The 22,037-nt window shown below is 65.1% G+C and overlaps 1 protein-coding gene across 3 annotated transcripts; it reads left to right on the top strand.

The window, feature by feature from the left end:
- Positions 1-1,086: 1,086 nt before the first annotated feature.
- DMTN (dematin actin binding protein) lies at positions 1,087-21,913 on the top strand. 3 transcript variants are annotated; one of them, XM_044417421.1, is made up of 16 exons: positions 1,087-1,228; positions 9,855-9,911; positions 13,876-13,947; positions 14,525-14,680; positions 14,892-14,936; positions 15,368-15,476; positions 15,826-15,882; positions 15,966-16,121; positions 16,744-16,856; positions 16,971-17,076; positions 17,557-17,621; positions 18,270-18,318; positions 18,860-18,867; positions 19,099-19,158; positions 19,241-19,321; positions 19,468-21,913. In XM_044417421.1, exons 2-16 carry the CDS (start codon positions 9,894-9,896, stop codon positions 19,579-19,581), a joined length of 1,209 nt encoding a protein of 402 aa, XP_044273356.1. In that variant the 5' UTR covers positions 1,087-1,228; positions 9,855-9,893; the 3' UTR covers positions 19,582-21,913. The 3 variants fall into 3 exon arrangements, with proteins under 3 accessions (XP_044273356.1, XP_044273355.1, XP_044273357.1); XM_044417420.1 differs by having other exon boundaries at positions 13,873-13,947; XM_044417422.1 differs by lacking the exon at positions 14,892-14,936 and having other exon boundaries at positions 13,873-13,947.
- Positions 21,914-22,037: the final 124 nt, after the last annotated feature.

Here is a 22,037-nt window from a genome sequence, read left to right as displayed (position 1 = left end):
CCGCGGAGCGAGGGTCCGGCCTTGGGGCGCGCGCCCCGGGGGGGCCGCTGCCGCCGAACGGCCGGGCTGCTGCGGCGGGGCGGGCCCGCCCAGAAAATGGCTGCCGTCCCGTTGCCCCCGGGCGAGCCGTGGAGACCGAGGCCGAGCAGCGGCGAGGCTCGCCCTGGCACGCGCGGCATTCCGCTCCCGCAGCCCCTCCGGCAGCCTGCCCTGCTCCTGCCCCCTCCGCTCCCGGTCACGGCCCCGCTAAGTTCCCCGGGGGCAACGCAGGAGCACTGATGAGACGCGGGAACAGCGGCTGGCCGACGCCCGACGGCCCCGTGCCGGAGGCTCCGGCCCGGAGCGCAGGGACGAGGCGGGCGCGCCTGGCCCCCTGCTCCGTGCCCCAAGAATGGCAGCACCGGCTTGTCCGGGCAGCTCGGGGGCGTCTGTCGGCAGCTCCGCGGCCTTTGCCGGCCCCGCTCAATCAGCTTGCGCGGAACTGGCACCGGCAGGGGAATTCCGGGCTGGAAGGGGGGGTCGCTCTGCCCCCGGACGTGCTCTCCGTGCGGGCTTCGCCCGGCCCCGCGCTCTGGCCGGGCACATCAGGCCAGCCTGGCGGGCCGCCGGGGCGCTGCGAGGGCAGACGGATCCGGCGGGCGTGGTTCGCTGGCCGGGCAACCCGAGCGCTCAGGCGTCCTGCTCCGCGAGCCGCGGCGACAGCAGCACCCTGCTCCGTGATCCGGGGCAGGGGCGCACCGCGCAGCCTCTCCCGCGCCATAGGTCCAGCATGGCCTGCTCCAGATGCGCGGGCCGCGGCGGCGGCAGGGGCGCCTCGTGGGGTTGCTAGGAGCCCCGGCACCGTTCTCTTCGAGAGCAAGGCATGGGTTGGGAGCCACGAGGAGAGGCGGCTCGGTTTCTCCTCCCGGCGGGAGACGGCGGCGGCTGGGTCCGCGGCCCGTTGCCGCCTGCCGCGCTCCCCGCCCGGGCGCGCCCCAGACCTGCTCCGTCACGGCGCGGCTCGCTCCCCCGCGGCCGCCCAAGCCGGCCCCGCAGCGCCAGAAGGGGCGGGCAGAGCGAGGGGAGGCTGCTGCGCTCTCCCGCGCAGACGCGCGTGTCCCCGAGCGGCCGATTTCGCTGTCGGTGCCCGGCGCGGCCTGCCGAGCTCCGCTCGCCTGGCGGCGGCTGCAGCACCCTGGAACGGGGCCCTCGCCCCTTGGCCTCTTCGCTTCGCGCCCCGTCTGGCTCGGTGAGTGCGCAGAGACGGCCGCAGCCCCCGCTGCACCTGTTGAGCTTGTGTTTGGGTGCCCGGGAGAGGGGGAGAGGCAGGCCGCCGCTACCGCCTTTCCGCTCGGGGGAACGGGACGCAGGCACCCGCTGCGCCCTGCCTGGCCGCGCCTGCATGCCCCGGGGCGCCCCCGCGCCGCACCGCGAGCCTTTGCCGCCCCGTCGGGAAGGCGCCGATCGAGCGGCGCTGCTGGCCTCGGAAGGCCGGTGCGAAGCGAGGGGCGAGGCGGTCCCGCTGCGGGCGGAGGAGATCTGTATCCGCTCCACGGCCGCGCTTGCTGCTCTGTGGGACGTGCGCGCGGGGACGCGGGGAGCGAGCCCCGCACCGGCAGCCCGGCGGCTTGGCGGGAAGGCTGTCCGCGCCTCTCTGGCCTCCGCAAGCGACGCTCCAGGCCCTCGCGGCCTCCCTGCGGCGGCGCCCGGGCGACTCCCGCCACGACCCGCGCCCGCCCGCCCATCCCGCGGGGTCCCGGCCGCCCTCCGGAGGCTCTCCGGCTGCTCTTCCGCTCCCCACCCCCAGGACGCGAAGGGGCCGGGGCGCGCAGCTGCCCAGAGGCCTCCCTCCGTCGGCGTGGCCGGCGCCGCCCTCCCGTCTGCAGCCTCGCCGGTTCCCGCGGGGCAGAGCCCGGAGCTGCAGGCTCGCTCGGTGGAGCGCGGGCTCGCAGGAGCCCAGCCCCGCGGAGTCCCTGCCCCGCTCGCGGGAAGTGGCCCTGCGCACCGGCAGCCCGCCCGCCCGCCAGCCACACCCAGGGCGCTGTCGGGCGCTTGGAGCGGGCAGGGCCAGCGAAAGGAGATGCGTGGCTGCGGGGGGCGGGCGGGCAGGTAGCGCGGGAGTGCGGCGAGGCTTCCAGGAGGCTGATGTGAGGAGCGAACCAAGGCGAGGAATGGAGGGCGGAATGGGGTTCAGCTGCTCGGTGGGTGGCCAAATAATAACAGATGCCAAAGAGAAGGGAGAAATGGTCAATTGGCGCTGAAGGAGCAGGAGGGCAGCTCAATATTGATAGGCCAATGGTCAAGGACTGCCAAATTGGGTCGAATGAGTTCAAACCTCCAGGGCCCAGTGAACTCCATCCTAGAGTCATAAAGGAGAACCACCACGTTCTCTTACTTTTGGGAAATCTTGGACGGGAGGAGTGCCTGTTGGCCGGAGATGGACTAATGTCTTCATCTTCAAGAAGGAGGACCTGGGAACGACAGACCAGGCAGTCTGACGCCCAACCCCTGGGAAAGTTCTGGAGCAGATTGTACAGCAATAGGTCTGCAGACCTGTTGAAAACAATGCAGTAATTACTAGAAGTCAGCACAGAATAGTCAATAACAGATCCTGCTGAACTAATCCGACTTTGTTTTTTGATTGGGTAACCTCCCTGATGGACTGTGAGAATGCTGTGTACATAAGATATTTTGGCTTCAGCAAAGCTTTTGACAAAGTGCTCCATGATTCACAGACTAGCTAAAACTGGGCTAGAGGAAACAGGGAGCAGGTGGATCTGCAGTTGGTCACAGAATCAGACTCAGCAATAGCATCTCCTCCTCCGGCCGGAGAGAGGTAACAGGTGGGGTGCTGCAGGGACAGTCCTGGGCCCAGTGCTCTTCAGCTCTTTTATCTGTGATTTGGATGAGGAAGTGTGGGGAACGCTTCTCAGATTTGCAGATGAGGCAAAACTGGAAGACAAAGAAGATTCAGGTGATCTCGATAGAGTGGACTTCTGGGCTGAAAGCAGCAGAACTGAATTCAATAGAGACACATGCCAAGGTCTGCACCTCGGAGAAAGAGAGCAAATGCATTGTTACGGGGGGGGGGGGGAATACTTGGCTCAACGATACTGCAAGTGGGAAGGATCTTGGAATTGTTGTCGCTCACAAGCTGAGTATGAGTCAACGGTGTGATGTGGCTGCAAAAAGAGCTAATGTTTTATTGTGCTGCTTTATTAATAGAGGTGCAGCTTCCAAGAATCGGTTCCCTTCCACTCAGCATTGGTTAGGCCTCATCTGGAGTCTGGCATCCAGGGTGGCGTGGTGGTGAAGAGCGTGGGACTGGGACTCAGAGGATCCGGGTTCGGGTTCCGCTCAGCCATGGAGCCTGCTGGGTGACTCTGGGCCAGTCACAGACGCTCAGCCCAACCCACCTCACAGGGTTGTTGTTGTGGGGACAAGATGGAGGAGGAGAAAGATGTAAGCTGCCTTGAGCCCTTTGTAGGAAAAAGGCAGGATATAAATAGCAATATAAATAAATAAAATACATCCACTTCTGGACTCCACAGTTTAATAAAGAGCAGGCAAGCTGGAAAGGGCTCAGAGGAGGGCAAGAAGGATGATTCAGGGAGTGGAAACAAAGTCTTATGAAGAGAGATGGAAAGAGCTGGGCATGTTTAGTTGTGAGAGGATTGAAGGGAGACAGGCGAGCACTCTGCAAGTCCTTGAGAGGCTGTCACAGAGAGGAAGGCCGGGCTGTCCTCTCCATCATCCCAGAGTGCAGGACGTGGAATAATGGGCTCATGTCACAGGAAACCAGATGCTGGCTGGACATCAGGAAAAACTTCCTGACTATTAGAGCGGGACGAAAATGGAGCCCAGGGCCTAGGGAGGCAGTGGGTGCCGCTGCACTGGAGGCACTCAAGGTGCAGCTGGGCAGCCCTCTGGCAGGGATGCCTTGGCCGGCGGGGGGGGGCACTCCTGCATGAGCAGAGCGCAATCAGAGCCACTTGGGATGCCTGCAGAAGCAGCTCGGCATGTTTTCGCACCCTTAGGATGAAACTGTTTAGGTGTGCAAACCAAGTCTGGCTCCATTTTTCCGTCTGCTCCTGAGTGCCAGTGCTTACCCTGAAAGCCCTAAATGGCTTGGGGCCAAATGCCTGAGGGAGAATCCCTCTCTAGCCTTCCCTTGTGTTGAGACCTTCAGATGCTCTTGCTCTCCAGGGATGCTTGCATGGCAACAAAGTCAGCGCCCCAGTTCCTGCAGGGTGGTGAATGCAGGGCCTTCCTGATCTCAGTAGACCACAGCTCCCATCCTCCCCCGCACTGGCTCTGCTGGATGGAAGGGGGAATTGCAGTCTAACCGCCCCTGGAGGGCCACAAGATCTCCAGCCATGCCACAGAGGTATGGCTGCCAGTGATGCTGCAGTCTTTTGGTGTGGCGTCAAGCCCCTTTCTTTGCCCAGGCATTTTAAGTGGAGATATATTGGCCAGTCCGTCCCATGTTTGAGCTGCCTCTTAACTGTCTTCTCAGGAAGGGGGTTGTTTTACTATTGTATTTTTGCCTGACCTGCTTTGGCTGTATTGATTGTGTGCTGCCCTAATATCCTTCGGGATGAAGGGTAGTTTTAAAATAATGTCGATAAACAAAGTAAAGATCAGCCAGCCTGCTTGCATTTCTCCGTTCAGGGACAGGAGGCAGAGGCCAGGGCAGCTTCGCTTTTGCCAGCCAGCCTGAGCGGCTGCTTGGCACAACGCTCTCAGAGGAGCTCATGGAAGGGGGTGGCCTTTCTGGGACTGCCCTTGTTGGAGGGAGGGAGGGAGGGAGGGAGGGAGGAGTTGGTTTGGGCTGACATTGGCAGGACAGTGAGGCGAGGAGAGCCTGGGATCCGGACTGGCTTAGCCGAGAAGGCAGGCAGGGGAGGCAGGGCGGAGTGTTCAGAAGGACGTGTGCTGGGGAGAGGGAGACCTTTTCCCCTTATCCTGGAGCCCAGAGGGGTCACCCCGTGGGCCATGGGGTGGAGATGCAGGGCAGATTCAGGAAGGGCTTCTTTGCTTGGCCCAGGGTCGATCTGTGGGCTTCACCTCCTTGGGGTGCAGTGGTGTCCCCCATTTGGGGTGGCTTCAGAAGGGAACTGGAGGAACAGGCGTGTGACGGCTGCTAGTCCCGCCTGGCTGTGCGTGACCTCCACTCCAGAAGCAGTGCAAGGCCGGTGTGCCCCAGTTGCCGGGGCACATGGGCAAGAAAGTGCTGTGCTGTGGTTTTGCATGGGCAGCCAGGTGGCCACCACGTGATTGGGATGGCAGATGGGCAACGGGCACACGGGAGCACTTTGGGCGCTCTCCGATCGGCTTGGCAGCGTGGCACGGGAGCCCCACTGTCCAGCTCTCCCGAGAGGCTTCTGGCCTAGCCTGGCCGGCCTTTCCTTTCCCTCTGCCAGCAAGCAGGAGCGTGAGGCCCCCTCCACCGAGGAGGAGATGAGCCAGCTAATCCTGTTAATTGCAGCTCGCACCTCACGTGACCTGCCTCCCTGCCAGTCGTCCCGAGCACAGAGCCTGAGCACAGAGCCGAGGCCACGCCACACCCAGCGGGCCTCCCGCCCACGGGAACAGTGGCAGGGCTGTCCTGGGGCTGCTCTGCTGACCCTGCTGGTTGCCGGACAGCCAGAGCACGTGGGGTGTTTGTGGAAAATCTGCACACGGGGCATGTGCACCGGGGGCCGGTCCACTGGGGAGTGTAGCTTTGTAGCTCCCGTCTGCTTCCCCGGATCATGCTGGAAATTTCCTGGGGGTCTGAGTCCAGGGGCAGCATGTCCACCCACCCCCTCATCCTGCAGCAGCGGGACGGTGCCCCCGCCTGCTTTGCGTGTGCCAGGAGAAGCGGCACAATGACCAGACGCGCTGCCGAGCTTGGGTGGCTGCCCGCAGGGCCACTGCTGCGGCTGGGCGTCGCTCAGAGTGCCAAGGCCCATGTGTCGGCGGCCACAGTCCAAGGGAAGGCAGAGACGTGACGTGCTGGGGGCGGGGGAGAGTTGCTTCTCCCACCCCTCCTTCAGCCCCACAGGGAGCATGGTGCCTGCTGGAGTTCTCCTGGGGCGCAGGGTCCCTGGTGCGTGTCTGTGGGGCCTGCAAGGCAAGCGTCGTGCTGCACTCGGGGCCGGAGGTGCCCCGACCCATGAGTGAGGGGAGCAGGCGCTTTCGCGGGGGGGGGCTCTCCTGGCTGGGCTGCGCTTGCTTCGAGGGCCGCAGGCTGGGAGAGCCGTTGCGCCCGTGTGGGGCCGCCCTCGCCAGCTGCTGCACCTGGCGGGTCACGGCCCGCTGGCTCCGTGGGTCTGATGAGCTGCTGCCCCACACTGCGCCTCCTGGCCCGCCCAGGGGCAGCCGCTCCCCGCCGAGCCCGGGGGTGCCGCTCCGGGCGCCTTGCAGGCGAGCCGCGCGGTGGGAGACGGGGCCAAGCGAAGGCGGCGGCGCAGTCGCCCCGGAGGGCCGCGGAACACCGTCCGGGCCGCAGGGAGGGGCCTGCTCCGGGCAGGGAGGGGGCAGCGCGGCGGCTCGCTCGCCCTTCCCGCGCCCCCGCCGGGGACCCCCGCCCGCCCGGGTGCGTGTGCACCTCGTGCCCGGCGCCTTCCGCGACCTTCCCACGGGCCCGCCTCCCCTGCCGGGGGACGAGGCTCCGGCGCCCCCCTCGCGCCGCACCGGGCGCTCCCGAGGCCGCTTATTTGCGGCGCCCGGCGCGGCCGCTCACGTGCCCGAGCAGCTCCCAGCCCGGGCGCTGGTCGGGAATGCGCGGCTGGCCGCGGAGATTGGCGGTTGCCAGGGAGCGGGCGCGGCGGCGGCGGGGCTGGCGCTCCCGATAAGCGGGGGCGCGGGGAGCCGGCCGAGCCGAGCTGCGCCGCGCCGCGCCGAGCGAGCGAGCCGAGCCGCGATGCCGCCCCTCCCTGCCCGCCTCGGCCGGCGGTTGCCCCAGCTCCTGCTCCCTCGCCCCTGGCTCTGCCCCGGCAGGCCGGCCGTGCGGGGCGCGAAACGCGTGGCGTGGCGAGGGCCTTTCTGGGGGCAGCCGGCCTTCTGGCCCCAACACCTGCCCGACGCGCTCAGGCCAGCCGCAGCTCGTCCGCGGGATGCCCCCCCCCCCCCCCGGGCCCCCCGGCCCCCCCGGGGCCGGGGGCGCCGCCCCACACGGGGGGGCGCCGGCCCCCCCCCCCCCCCGCCCCAGCTGGCTCCGGGGGCACCGGGCGAGGCTGTTGTGAGCAAGGGGGCGCCCAGTCTGGCCGGCCGGCAGTCCTGCCCCGCTCGCTTTGTGAGCACGGCGTTCGTGGAAAAAGTGAGCGCAGGCCCAGCGCTCCTCCCTGCCTGGCGCACACAATGCAGCCTTATCCGGCGCCCACCCCGCTCCCGGCCCCACGCACAGACGGGGCTTTCAGGGCAGAGGAACCGGGCAGGCTGGTCGTGGCCTCTTCTGTGGGGGAGCCGGGGGCATCCAGAAGGCGATTCGGCCAAGCTCCGCGGGAGGGCCGGTGGCGTGGGGGAGGGTGGGCAGTGCACTGGTCCGGCTCACTCGCGTGCCACTTTGCTCATGCCCGTTCCCGAGGGGGCTCCCGTGTTGCCTCAGCAAGAAGCCCGGGGGCAGACAGCATGCTCAGGGTGGTTTGTGTCGTGGTGAGGGCAAAATCACGCAGAACAGCAGAAATCCTGTGGCAGAAAAAAGGCCTGCAAGTAGAAGGCCTTCCAAAGGCCGTGGAGCCCCTTTCTGTCTCGGCCTGGCATGGAGCCACAGCCGAGCATTAAACGCAAGGGCCACCTGCTGTCCCTGGCTGCACTCTTGCTTCTTTATGCACAAGTGGTGTGCGCCAGGAGGAGGGCTCTGGCCCAGCACTCGGTGCCACAGCCAGGAAGGCGCTGCTGCGCATGCACGCTCCGAGCGCTTTGCCCTTGGTGCGGGACTCCCAGGGCGGCCTCCTCTGCCGGTCTTGAAAAACAGAGACGTCTCTCTGGGGCACTTGTGCCCTGAGCAGCACTCTGTGCTTGGATTCTGTGCAGTGATGTTTTCCTGAATTTCCCTGAGGCTGTCCCTGTTGGCCGCCAGATAACAGTGCCTGGTCCCACCCCGCCTGTCTGTGGAAGCAGCTGCTGCCTCAAACCCCCTCCCCCCAGGACACAGTGCAAGGAGAAGCCGGAAGCAGGAGCCCGCCGGCTGCCCGCCCGTCCGTCCGTGTGCCGGCCTCTCCCGCCTCTGCCCTGAATGTGGGGCCTGCCTGCCTGCCTGCCTGCCTGCCTGCCTGCCAGTGAGGGGAGGGCTGCCGCCAGGCTGTTGCCAGGCTGCCTCTCTGGAACCTCCCGGCTGGGCTGTGTGTTTGTGCCTAGCGGCTCGTTAGCTCTTCCCGGATTGCGCCCCAGGCCAGCGATCGGCCTGCACAACAAGGCTGATGCAGGGCAGATGGGCCCACGGGCTCACCTGGAGGCCTCAGGAGATGGGGGAGCCTTCTGGGGGGGGGCGCAGCTGCTCCCACTCCTCGGGGCCAAGGCTGGTCTCTGCTGGCCCCGCTGCCCCGCTGCAGAAGCAGCTCCTGATGTCACGATCTGGCTGTCCCTCGGGCAACCCTGCCCTGGTTCCTGGCACACAGCCAGTTCAGGGTCATCCACGTGGCCACAGGGGGCAAGGTGGCGGCCACCTGCCCGGCTGCAGCCATCGCAGCCACGGACAGACTTGGTGGGTGTCCAGCCAGCTTTCCCAAGAGGCCCAGTGGGGTGCCGTGCCTGCCGGGAATCCGCAGCTCCGTTGAGGGCATCTGTGCTTTGGCTGCCAGCTGGAGTGGCCCCTTTGCCCTTCAGGCAGGGACCCACGGCCTCTCGGAGCGCCCGCTGTGCTTGCTCACAGACTTTTGAGTCTGCAGTGGGCCAGCAGGAGGCCAGGCGGGTGGGTGATGCTGAACCGCCCTGTTCGCCCTGCGGAAGGAGTCCCGGCCCAAGTCTTGGAAGGGTCGGAGGGATGCAGAAAACCAGCCGAGCAGGTTTGCGCCCTCAGCTCCCGCCTCCCATCAGATGTGCACCCCTCCATGCCTCTGTGGAGGGGGCCGCTGGTGCCACCCTGGTTCTACCCGCGCAAGCTGAAGATCTGAGCCGAATTGGCCTCTCCCACCCTGCCCTGCTGCCCCCCCCCCCCCAGCACAGCATGATGTGCCTGGCCCCCCCTCCTCCTGCACTAGCATCACTCCCCTCCCCCTCCTGCCTGGCGGCCTCAGTCTCCCGGGGGCAGGAGGGCAGGACTGAGACCAAACAAGATGGGGGGGCTTCCTTTCCCCACCTGGCCCCCTCCTCCATGGAGCCCTCCTCGGTGCCGCTCTGGGGCTCTGCCTGATGCCCGCTTCGATGCCCAGAACTGGTCAGAGGTGCCGCCGCTGCGGGAGCAGCTGCCAGAGGCTGCGCAGGAGAGCGGGGGCTGGGTGCACCGGGGAGGCACCCGCTCTTGCCTGGCACCAGCCGCGTGGAGCCCCCCATGGGCAGTTTACTGATGGGAAAGCACCACATGAGGGTAAAGCCCAACACGTCCGACTTCAAGTAGACCCCTTTGGAGAAGTTTTCAGCCCCTCACTTAGGTGCAGTTCAGTTCACTGGGTCTACGCTGAGTAGGGCTTATGCTGGATTTCACCCAATGAGCCTCCAAGGCCGTTCCTAGGAGAGGGGTTTGGGGCGTGGCTCCTTCTGGCTGGCCGCTCGATCACTTTCCTCCTGTCCGTGATCTGTGTTCTCTGAGCGGTGCTGACCAGGCAGCCTGTGGGCGCGCCATAGGGGGCCCAGTCTTCCTCTGCCCCCGCAGCACTCTGGCTGCCGTCCCTAGCCCTGGGCAGGCCGTTGGGGACCTGCTGCTCACACCTCTGCTTCTTCTCCCCGTACAGGGCTTGATGCCTGAACTGGACCCCGCAGGAGTTCACTGAATGGAAAAGCTACAGAAGGTAATTTCTGAGCTGGGTGCCTAGTTCAGTGGAGATTCCCGCTACCATTTCAGCGGCGAGATTTGCTCAGAGTGAGGCGTTTGCAGGGAGGCTGCGTTGCGAAGGGCAGTCAGGTGCCCTCTTGGTTTGACAGCCTCCTTGCAAGGAGGTTCAGCGTGATCCATCTGATGATCAGCCCTTGAGACATGGGTGCCACGCTGGCCGGGAGCAGGCCTCCGGCTGTCCGGAGGGAGGGAGTCTCTCTGCGTGAGAGGGAGTCGCCCTTTTGCCTGCGAAACCTTGGCCGGCTCGCCGCTGGGCCAGGCCGTGCGTGCCCTCCTTCCGTGACCCTCTGCGCCCCTCAGCTGCACCGTGCTCCAGGCAGCACTTTTCTTACCCACCTGCCTGCCTGCGCTTTGCAACAGCTTCTGTGTTCTTGATTTGCTGGAAGAAAAACTGCTCGCCAACCCAGTTTTAAAAGTAGGTACCCAGAGCATCCTCCCTGAAGTTGTAGCACCTGCAGGGCTGGAAAAATGAAACGGAGCTTGCGTCTGCAGCCCGGATCTCGTGCCGCGCCTGTGAGGCCTCCCTGCCCTGCCCAGCCCTGGCTGCGCACGCCTTCCAGTCCCCCATAGCCTCGTATTAGTCTTTTTCCTCACTTACCTGGAAGGAGGCCCATTGAGCTCAGTGGGAATCACCGCTGGGAAAGCCCATCTGAGGGTTAGAAGGGGATTGGAAGGGAGCCACTAACTGCGCAAAAGGGATACCTGCGGAGAAGGTGGGGAGGGGGGCGAAAGGAGCAAGAGCTGTGGCGGGGCCGACGCGGCACCGTGTGGCTCCCCTCGCGAGAGAGCAAATCTGAGCCTCTGGTGAGGCAGGAGCTGCTGCCAGTGCTTTCAGAGCGACGTCAGGCTGCTGAAAGGCGAGATGTGCAGCTGCGCACACGGGGGTTAAATAAAGATTGGTGCCATTAGGTATAAGCTTTACGGACTCTTGTTTTGCTCTTTTCATTTTCTTCTCATTTTGGAAGGGCATTTTGTAATTTGATTGCAACAAGTGACTGCTTTTTTGTACGAATATGGAGCGTATAAAATATTTGCAGTTAATATAGAAACATAGGAACAGAGCAAGTCAGAAGGGGCCTCCTGGGCCATCTAGCCTGACCCCCGGCTCCGCTCACGACATGCCCACCACGTGCACGTCCAGCCTATCTTTGAACACCCTCACCAATGGGGCCTCAACGACCTCCTGTGGAAGCCCATTCCACCCCCTCAGGGTCCTGACTGTCAGGAAGTGCTTCCTGGTATCTACATGGAACCTGGGTTCCCTGAGCTTTGCTCTGTTGGAGCACATCCTGCCTTCCTCCACAGGGGAGAACAGGTCTCTGCCCCCCTCCGTGTGAGACCCCCTCACATCCCTGTATGCTGCCAACAGATCCCCTCTGAGTCTCCTCTTCTCCAGGCCATTTATCTGGCCTGCCTCAGAGGTTTTCAATGCGCCACGTGTGCGCCCATGCACCATGCGCATGCCACACATGCCCGCTGCCACCCACCTTGCCCCCCATGCAGGGAGCTGGCGACTTGCTCACAAGGAGATCGTTTTGGACTCACTCGGAGAAAACCATCTCCAAGCGAGCAAGCCTCTGCATTGCAGTGCGTGCAGGCCCCTGCCCTGCCCTGCCCTGCCTTGCCTTCCCTCGCCGTGCATCCCGCCAGCACTACCTTTCCGGCCCACACCCAGCACAGCACCTTTCAGCTGGCCCCCTGGTGAAAAAGTTTGAGGACCCCTGCCCTAATCCATCGGACAGGGCATTGGTCTATCCCAAAACTCCTCAGTTTCTCCACCAGGATGTCATGGGGCACTTTGTCAAAGGCCTTGCTGCAATCCAGGTAAACCACATCCACTGCATCCCCTCCATCTAGCCACATCGAAACCTTGTCATAGAATTCCACAAGGTTTGTCTGGCAGGAAGTCGTGTTGTGTGGCTGCCAGCCTCCCTTCCCTATCTAGCATCACTAGATCTCTCTCTATTATGAGCCTTTCCATTGATTTTCCTACAATGGACGTAAGGCTAACAGGTCTGTAATTCCTATGTCCCTTCTACTACCCTTTTTGAAAATTGGGACCACTGATGCCACCCTCCAGTCCTCTGGGACTTCACCCGTTCTCCACGAGGTCTCAAAAATGGAGGCCAGCGGGCGTGAGAGGACCCCTGCCAACTCTCGAAGTACTCTCGGATGTAACCCGTCAGGGCCTGGCACCTTTGTAACATCCAGTGCCCTGAGGAGCCCCTCCACTTCTAGGGGGGTGACTCTAATCTGTGCCCCTAAGTCCCCGGCCTTATCTCATCTCCCATGCGGATCTCCCCTGTCCTGCTATATAAAATTACATTACATATAATTTATTGTTACTATTAATTGTCAAGAGAACATTTGTTATTGGGTAGTTTACAAATACTGTTCATAAACAAATATGTAATTACATTGGTAAATGTGTACCAGTGAGGTCCTACCTGAAACATTTTAAAGATAACAATATAACAACAGGTCCCCTCGCCTGTTATTCCCTGTTTTCATAGAATCGCAGAATAGTACAGTTGGAAGGGGCCATGAAGACCATCGAGTTGCAGGACACCACGCTCAGGATGTCACCCTACCCCACTCAGAGGGCTGCCCAGTTTCTTTTTGAACGTCCCCAGTGTGGGAGTGCCCCCCCTCGCCAGGCAGCTGGTCCCACGGTCGTATTGCTCTGACGGCGGGGGGGGGGGCTTTTCCTGACAATGTGCAGCTTTGTCGTGTGGCCGCTCCTCTTGCAGAAATCAAACTCCACTTGGGAGAAGCGCCCCTCGTGCAGGCTTGCCATCCGAGCGACCAAGGCACCGTTTGGAAACGCCCTTGCAGTGTGAACCTGGCACCTCGTGTGTGCAGGACACTGCACCCCCTGGTGGTCGCTGGCCAGGAGAGGGAGTGTCCAAAGGCCCTCCGTGTGTGTGGGCAGGTTTTCGGGTGCTGGAAGTGCTTGGCACATCCTAGGGGGGCAATCCGCGCGAAGCTGGGCCCTCGCAGCGAGCTCGAAGGCTGACGGAGGCCCAGAGAGAGACCGGCCCACCTCAGGCTGCTGGCGGAGCCGGGAGCCGGTGGGGGACGCCCAGGCTTCTCACTGGTGCGTCTGGCCAGGGCAGCCACAAGCTGGGGGCCGAGAGGCCACGCAGAGGCTCCCAGACGTCGCGATGGGAGAGGCCTGGCCCCTTGCAGCCCCTCCTTTCCCGGAGAAGGCGTGAGCTGCAACTGAGCGGCAGGGACTCTTTCCAAACGCTTCCGCAAGGCGTTCGGCATCGCTCACCTCCAACGCAGCCGGTGTGCTCGTGGCACCTCAGTGGCGCCTTCCTCCAGTCTAGGAATGCTGCAGAAAACTGCAGTGGGTGGCACAGCAGCAGATGTTGTATTTTTAATTTAATATTTATATTTTTAATTTATATTATAATTATTTTAACTTAGTGATGTGAGCCGCCCCGAGGCTTCGGCGAATGGGGCGGCATAAAAATGTTTAAATAAATAAATAAATACCCGGCAGCTGGCAGAATACAGACCTGGACGAGGGAGGGAGGGAGCAGGATCGGTCCAGCCCAAACTCCGGCATCGAGGGCTGAAGTGGCTACACTCCAGGGAAACTGATTAGTCTTTCAGGTGCCTCGGGAGTCCTGGCCGTGTTCCAGGACCGGTTGCCGTGACTTCCTTGGCATCCAGGGGTTGGCGTGCTTTCCGGAGCGTGCTCTGTATTTGGCAGGTGCGGCTCCCCAGGTGCAGTCCGCCGCACGGGGCCCCGCTTACCGGGACCTGTGCTGCAGGGCTGCCCTTCCTGGGACCCACAGAACTTGTTTCTGTCCTCTGTGTCTTCCACCCGTTACCGGAAGCTTCCCCTTCCCGCAAGCCCTGCCTGCCCTCTGCAGGGCTTCCGACCAAGCTCTCCTCCTTCTCTCCAGCAGCAGCTGACCTCCCCAGGGAGCGTCAGCTCCTCCCGGGGCTCCAGTGTCCCAGGGTCGCCCTCCAGCATCGTGGTGAGTACCGTTGGCCGTGCCTGCTCACACGGTGCTCTGCAGGCGCCTTGCAAAAACCAGTGGCTGAGCTGCGCTGCAAAGCCCTAAAGCCGGAAGCTGGAAGCGGCGGGAGCCACGGCCAGGTCAGGCCCGCCTGTGGCCGGCTCGATGGTGCCTGAAGCAAGGGCAGGAGGGGGCGCATGTGCTCGGCTCCAGGCCTGCCGCATGCTGGGGGAGGCGCCCAGTGCTCTGCGATGCCGATGCTGCCTGCGCTGTGCTTTTCCTGCCTCTGCCTGGCCGCCCCCGTGCTGGGGAAGAGCAGCGCCGCCTCACGGAGGGGCCTGCAGTGCCGGCCCAGGCACACGGCTCCCACCGTCTCCCTGGCCTGCTCGGCGCTGTCCGTCTGTGCGGGCTGCCCCATGGCTGTGGGGCCTTTCCAGGCGCAGCCCCCCAGTGTCCCGGCTGTCCCGCCGGGGCCCAGCCCTCGCCTCTCGTTCTTTGTAGGGCTCCTCGCACACGGGCGGGGAGTGGCTGGGAGAGCGAGCCCGAGGCCCGCGCCTCCCAGCACCCACCCGTCTCCCTCGCCTCCCCTCCCCAGGCCCGCATGGATGATGAGGTCCTGGCCTACAAGGACTTGGCGGCCCTCCCCAAGGACAAGGCCATCCTGGACATTGAGCGCCCCGACCTGATGATCTACGAGCCGCACTTCACCTACTCCCTCCTGGACCACGTGGAGAGGCCCAGCAGCCGAGAGGTGAGCCAGCCCCGGCCCCCACACGGCCCCGCGCGGTGCGGGGGGGCCTCTGCCCAGCTCTGGGGGACCCTCGCTTTGCCTGCGGCACTGCCGCGAGCACGGGGGCGGCTGGGGGAAGGCTCCGCGCAGGACTCCACGTGGGCGGTGCCTCTGCCAGCCTGCGAGTGACGAGTGACTCGAGTGACACGCTCTCTCTCCCCCCTCCCCGCAGCGCTCACTCTCCCCCAAGTCTCTGTCTCCTCCTCCTTCGCCAGAAGTAAGTGCCCCTTCAGGTTGTCTTGGAGATGTTTTGCCAAGACAGGATGCAGAGGGAGGGAGGGAGGGCCAGGGAGAGAAGAGCCTCCGCCTCCCCCAGTGGCATCCCTAATCCAGCCCAGGCACGTGGGCGGGTGTGTATGCACACACGGGCTGCTGCAGAACCCCTTCTCACGCCCCCGAGCTGCTCCCAGCAGCTTCCCTGATTTGCCTTCCGAAGCTGCAGGGTTGATCTTCCAGAGGCTGCGGCTCTTGCCCACGGAGGCTGCCACGGGGCTCCCCTGGGACTGGTTGCCAATGTCCCTGCGCAGGGGAGGGCGCTTGCAGAATGGAAGGGCCCCCAAGGGGGAGGAACGATGGGTGGGGGGCTGGGGGGCTGCAGGAGGAGGCTGCAGCCTCTGCCTGCCTGTGGCTCCCACCTTTTACCTGCAGGTCGGCCGGGACTGGATGGAGAGCAAGTCTCCCGGAAGCGCCACCCAGGCAGCCGGTCGCCGGACCAGCGGCGCCAGCCGCAGTGGGATCCACCACTTCCACCGTCCCGGTACTGCCCCCCAGTTCCTTGCCCACAGCTCCCAGGGTGACCTCACCCTCGCCCCCCGCTAGCCACAGCCCTCTGGTGGGCAGGGCAGGCGGATCCGCTTCCGAGGCGCTCCGGGCCCTCGGCTACCTCCTGGCTTCCCCGGGAACCCGGGAATGCAGCTGCTGGAGGGCGGCAGCTCCTCTGCCTTCAGCCACCCAGGGGCCTGGGCAGGAAGGCCTGGCCCCCCGAGGAGGGAGGAATGGGGCAGGAGGGGGGGGCGGTGCCTCTGTGGGGACAGAACGGCTCAGCAGGGGCCCCTCAGGGAGCCCCCAGGGTGGGCCTGCTGGCCCTGAGCTTTGCTCTTCCCCAGATACCAATGCGACGGAGACGAACCTCTACAAGAAGCCCCCCATCTACAAACAGAGGGGTAGGTGCTGCCCAAGGGCCCAGGGCGGGTGGCCAGGCACGGAGGCTTCAGCCGAGCCCAGCGCTGCCCTCGCTCTGTTCCAGAGTCCCTGGCGGCCCCTGCCCCACAAAGCAAGCACCTGATCGAGGACCAGATCATCGAGTCCTCCAAGTTCCCAGCCGCCCAGCCGCCAGAGCCTGGCCAGCCAGCCAAGATCGAGACGGACTACTGGCCCTGCCCGCCCTCCCTGGCCGTTGTGGGTGCGTGGTCCTCCGCCGGTGGGTCCAGTCCTGCGGGGGGGGGGGGGAGAGCGAGCGGGAGCGAGGGAGTGCTTCTTGCAGACTTCAGGCCCAAGAGGGGGGCCAGAACGACCGCCCACCTTGCAGCTCGTGGGCTGTGGTAGAGAGCAAGTGCCCCCTGGCCTGAGCGTTCGGGGCTGAGGGAGGATCCCAGCCCGGGCCTCCCGCTCAGGCCCACATGCTCTTGCAGGCACAGTGCTGGGCCGGCTCTGAAGAAAGGCCCTTCCTGCCCGGCGGATCCGTGTGTCCCAGTGTTGCTCCCGGGTCAACCCCTACCTGGCCCGCCAGGGCCCTGCCCCACTTCTGCCCGGCCGGCACGAGTGCCCCATCGCACCTGTCATCTGGGGGGGGGGCAGCACAGCCACCCACCCCGGGCAGTGCAAAAACTCGCTGGCGACCAGCTGAGCGCAAGCCAGCCCTCGCTAGCCCTCTCCCCATGGGACCAAGCCACCCGCCAGTACTTCCGCCTGATGCACAGGCCGTGGGGAGGAAGTAGGCCGCATCTGGCAGGCCACAAGGCCCTCCCTTCACTAGCTGCCGGCCCGTGCTGCCCCACATGAAGCTCCCTCTGGCTGCCCCACAGAGACCGAGTGGCGGCGGCGGAAGGCATCCCGGCGAGGTGAGCCCGAGGAGGAGGAGGAGCTCGCGGAGGACGTGAAGCGCTTGCGGGAGCTGCAGAAGGAGGAGCTGAGCAAGGTAGTGGGAGCCCTGGGGAGTGTGGGGGGTGATGCCTGTGGGGTGGGATGCCTGTGAGGCGCCAGGGAGAGCCGGTGCGGCAGGACTGGCCCTGCTGAGCTCCTTCTCTCCCAGGTGGCTTCCAACCTCGGCAAGCTGATCCTGAAAGAGGAGATGGAGAAGTCGCTCCCACTCCGGAGGAAAACCCGCTCCCTCCCTGACCGAACGCCCTTTCACACCTGTGAGTGAGCCAGCGGCACTTGCGGGCAGGGCCGGGCCAGGTGGCCTTGCCCGGGCACGAGGGGCCTCTTCTTTCCTTGACTCTCTTCCGCTGCGTGAGGCCCCCTCAGTTTTGGCTCTCGAGCCGGGGGTAAGCGAAGGGGACTTGAGGGGCTCTGGGGGGACCCTGCCGTTGGCATTGGCGCCATCGCTGCCTGGGGGAGCGGGGCAGGTTTGTCTGCCTCTGCCTCAGCTGTGGCCCAGAGGCCCCGGGAAGAGGCTGAGCAGGGCAGGCCCTGCTGTGGCACAGGGATGCCCGCCGCTGCTCGCAGAGCCTTGGTCGCTCTTCTCGTGGGTGGGATGGCGCCGTCCCCCTCGTGGCTCGCATTTCCAGCCAGAGGCCGGCCGGCCGGCGCGCCACCCCTTCCCTGCCCTTGGCAGAGACGCCCCTCAGCCCGGCGATGTGGCACCGTCTGTCTCAGCAGCGCTTCCTCTCTTCCAGCCCTGCACACGGGCGGCTCCAAGTCCTCCTCGCTCCCTGCCTACGGAAGAAGCACGCTCGCCCGGGTAAGGGGCCGGGCCGTTCCTGCGAGCCGCAGAGGGAGGCCGTAGCCGAGGGTGCCGGGACAGGAGGCTCCAGTGCTGGGCAGGACTTTCTCGACCAGGAGACCCACCCGTGCCCGCAGCCTTTCCCCTCCATTCTCTCGGCCTGCCTGTGGCTGCAACTTGGGAAGCGCGGCCTTTGCAGCGTGTGGAGCTGGGCGTGATTCCGCTGCGCAGCTGAGAAAGCAAATTGCGTTTTTCCTGGCAGTGGAACTCAGTTCTTCTATTGTTCTCGCTATATGGGGGAGGGCTTCTCTCTTTGATAGCGTCATGCCCGTCAGCCCTAGCCAGCAGGAGCAGTGGTTAGGGTCGCTGGGAGTTGCAGACCAAAATGTTAGGAGGGGACCAGGTGGAGGAGGTTGCCCTAGGGCAGGAGTGGGGCTGGTGCGCCCTGGCCCCAGAGCCGGTGAAGGGGCCACCGTCCTGCCCCACCCCAGGCAGCCGGGTTCCGAACCCCAGAGACGCTCCACCGCCGTGCCTGTCCATGCACCGTCACTCGCCTCATCTCGGCCCACAAGCTGGGGAGACTCACACGTCCCTCCCCGCCGAAGGGCGAGAGAGGCAGCCCCCTGCGCCCACGACTGACCCCGCCTCTCCCCTCCTCCTCCGCAGCTGCAGTCCACAGAGTTCAGCCCTGCTGGTAGCGAAAGGGGCAGCCCAGGTAAGAGAAGCTGTGCAGCCAGGGGTCAGCCTGGAGCAGGGCAGGACCGCTCTTGCCCCCGCCCCTCCCCCCTGCCCTGACCTGGGGGTTCTGTGCCTGGCCGCATTAGACTGAGGGGGCAGAAGGTGGATCAGGATCTATGGGGAGATCTCTGGGTTACTGGAAATGGATCCTCGAGGATTTCTCGCTGCAAATTGTTTGACGGCGGCGACAACCAAAGGGCATTGCCGCCGGGACCGAAGACGGCTCACAAGGAGCAGGACAAGGTTTATTGAGGGAGGACCATGCGCGCCATTCGGTTCTGATGCTCCAGAGGGATCCCTGAGGGCGAGGCGTCCAGGTGGCTCTCTGGGCACGTGGGTCTGGACGTCCCGGTCAAAATAAGGCCAATCCTGCAACCCCGAGGCCTGTCCTGCCCCAGACGGCTCAGACCTGCCAGCCCAGAGATCACCTGTCTCTGCCCCGCCCCACCCCAGCTGCTCAGGAGGCGAGGGGGGCCAGTGGCCTGCCTCCGCCTCATGGTCCCCCTTTTGTCTTGCAGGCCTGCAGGTAAGCATGCGCCTGCCCCAGGAGCGACGATGCCCAGAGGGGGCGGCCATGGCCCTCCTGCGCCACCCGCACCAGCTGCTCTGAGGAGAGCAGGAGAGCGTCAGAGGGTGAACCCCCTCACTGGCAGGACGGTGGAGGGCCGAGGGTGGGGGGATGGCCACGGGGAGGCAGGGCGGCGCAGCCGCTCCAGCCCCATTGCTGGGCTCCAGCGACTGGGCTTTTCTCCCACAGAATGGCCAGAGGGGGCGCATGGACCGAGGAAGCTCCCTTCCCAGCATGCTGGAGCTAAAGGTGAGGACGTGCCCTGCCTCCTCGAGGGGGGTGGCCGGCAGGGAGGGCGGCCCTTACGCTGTTGCTCTTCTCTCCCCGCAAGATTTACCCTTACGAGATGCTGATGGTGACGAACCGAGGGAGAGTGAAGCTGCCCCCTGGCGTGGACCGAATGAGGCTGGAGGTATGCACTGGGGTCCTGCCGCACTATTGCAGCCCGGCTGGAGCCCCAAGGGCTGCTCCAGGAGCCGGGGGGGGGGTTGCCTGGGAGGAGGCAGCGGCACGGGGTGCGCCCTGAAGGCCCCGCTGACCTCGCGTCCCCCCCCCCAGAGGCACCTCTCGCCTGAGGATTTCCTGCGTGTCTTTGCGATGATGCCTGAGGAGTTTGCCAAGCTGGCCCTGTGGAAGCGGAATGAGCTGAAGAAGAAAGCCTTCCTCTTCTGAGCCCATGCGGCCACGTGTGTCGATGCTCTCGCCTCGCGGGCCTCCGGGGCACGTGCCTTCCCCCCCTCTTGCTGTGCAGCAGGCCGCAGGCCCCGGTTGGGCAGGTGGAGGCAGGAGAGCAGCAGCCCCCAGCCCGCCCAGGAAAGGGAGCCTGTGGCTCGGAGGGCGGGGGGGGCCAGGCTGCGTGCGCGTCCCGAGCCCACCGGAGGAGGCCTTTGGCGGCGGCGGCTGGGAGCGCTGCAGGGTGCCAGGCAGGAGCATGATCTGGGCTGAGCCCCGAGAGCGGAGAGCCTGGGGGACCAGGACGAAGACGGACGGCCCAGGGCACCTCCTGGCCGGCCCTCCTGGCTTCTGCTGGAGCAACACATGGGGAGGCGCCCACCTGCGGGTGCCCGGGTGGTGGCGGGCGCTTCCCTGTCGCTCGCTCTTGGCCGGCTGCACTTGCGAAGTGGCCTCACGACCCCTTGGAAGCCCCACGCTTTGCCTCCAGCACATGACGCACTCCGGCCCCGCTGCACCAGAGCGGGGCTCGCGCAGAGCTGCGCGGCGACCGGCTGAGCCAGGCGAGGGCCGGGTGCCTCCCCCAGCAAGGCCCTGCCCGCCCGTGGGCTCCTGCGCCACTGTTGCCGCCACTCCCGCCTTCCTGGGGCCCCTCCGTGTCCTGGTGGCAGCCTCCCCCCCGCCCCCCCCGGGTCCACCAGGTGGCTGCGCGGCAGTGTCCTGTGGCTCATGCCGTCTGCAGCCCCCTTCCCTTTCCATGCCACGGCCCCAGCCCCACCACACAGCTGCCCCCTCTCCTTCAGGCCTGCTCCGTGGGGCAAGCCCCCCGAGAGCGTCCCGCCCAGTGGGCTGCTGTCCCCCCTCGGAACAGAGCCGGCTTCGTCAGGCCGTGGCCCCAGCAAGCCCGTGTCTGCTCCTCTGCACGCAGCTCCTGGACAGCGCCCTCCCGCCTGCGCTGCCGAGCGGGGGCCAGAGGAGGCCCTCTCCCCGCTGGGCCTCCAGCCGAATCCCCCTGCCCCTGCTGGGGCTGGGCCCAGACCCAGGCAGTGCCCCCCGCCCCGGCTCAGCAGCCAGGCCCTAGTCCAGCTAGGCTCTCTTCCGCAGAACGCCGCTCCAGCTTGCCGCCTCCTCCGCAGGCCACCCTCCCCTGCCGGTGGACAGGATCGAGCCGGCCGGGCGCTGTGGTGCCCCCTCCTGGCCTTGCACAGGAAGAGGGCTGCTGGCCTGGGGCCGGATGCATGCAGGTCGGCTCCAGCTGCTGCCCGTGCGGAGGCTTGGCCTTGGCTCCCCAAGGGCGCCCGTCTTCCTGTCCCAGTTGCGACAACACCTGCCGGGCGAGGCCTGCTGCACTGCCACCGGCCCCGCACAACTGCCAAGTCAGCTGGGAGTGGGCCAGACGCCAAGGGGGACTCGGGGCCACAGGCTCCCTTCTGCCCCTCCCCGGTGCCAGTGAGGGGCAGCAGGGCGGCAAGAGGCGGTCAGCAGCGCCACTGGAGGTGGCCGGCATGCCAGCCAGCCAGCGAAGGGGCCTTCCTCCTTCCTCCAGAAGCTCAGCCAGCTGCTGGCCCCCTTCTCTGCGACTGGCAGCCAGGAGCAGGAACGGGGGGTCGCCACTTCTGTTCCAGGCATCTTGGACGAGGGGCAGGAGGAAAGTTGGCCGCCTACTGGCAGCCTGTGGAGAAGGAAGCCCCCAAGGAGGGAAGGGCAGCCCGAAGTGCCAGCTCAGGCCATCCCCTGAAAGCGTCCCCCCTTCCAGCACCGCCAGCGCCCCCCCCCCCAGGGAGGGGCTTCCCAGCTGTGCCTCCTGGGACCCCACTCCCAGAAGGGTCCCGCTGTTCAGGAGCTAAGTTGGGAGGGGGGGTCTGAGGTCACACGCAGCCCCTTTCCTGGGTGCAGGTGCTCAGGGCTGCCGCATGCATCCGCGAGGTCCAGGGGGTGCATGGCGAGGCAGCAGGACACGGGCCAGGGACGGGGCCCGTCCTGCACCAGGCGGCAAGTGGCCTGGGCTGCCCACAGCCATGCCACGGTGCCCAGCCTCGGCGGCTCTGGGAAACGGCCCTCGCTGCTCTCCGCAGGAGCCGGAAGCCCCCTCCCTGCACCACACCTGCCACGCCGTTCTCCCCTCAGCCTCTCCACTGTGTGCAAATGTAAAGGATGTAATTTATTGGAAGTCACTTGCCTATTTCTGCTTTTCACCACTAATGTGAACAAATCTATAAATATATAAATATGGACTCCTTCCTGTGACAGTGACCCACCGTGCCACTGCCCCCTTTGCTGATGTCAGGAGTCTTCTCCCCTTTTAATTAAACGTGAAGTGGCTTTATCGAAATGGTCTCTCTCTCGCCTGTCTTCCCTGCACGAGCACAACTGCTATCACACGTCTGTCGTTTGGACTCTCCCACCAAACAGTAACCTCCCCACCCCACCTAGGTTAGTGTTTTCTACTGCACTTT

This window comes from Varanus komodoensis, unplaced genomic scaffold (assembly GCF_004798865.1).
Source record: "Varanus komodoensis strain SLA01 unplaced genomic scaffold, ASM479886v1 scaffold88, whole genome shotgun sequence".
In the NCBI taxonomy this organism is placed as follows: Eukaryota; Metazoa; Chordata; class Lepidosauria; order Squamata; family Varanidae; genus Varanus; species Varanus komodoensis.
The sequence above is the reverse complement of the archived record's forward strand: the minus strand, read 5'-3'. Positions and strand labels throughout refer to the sequence as shown.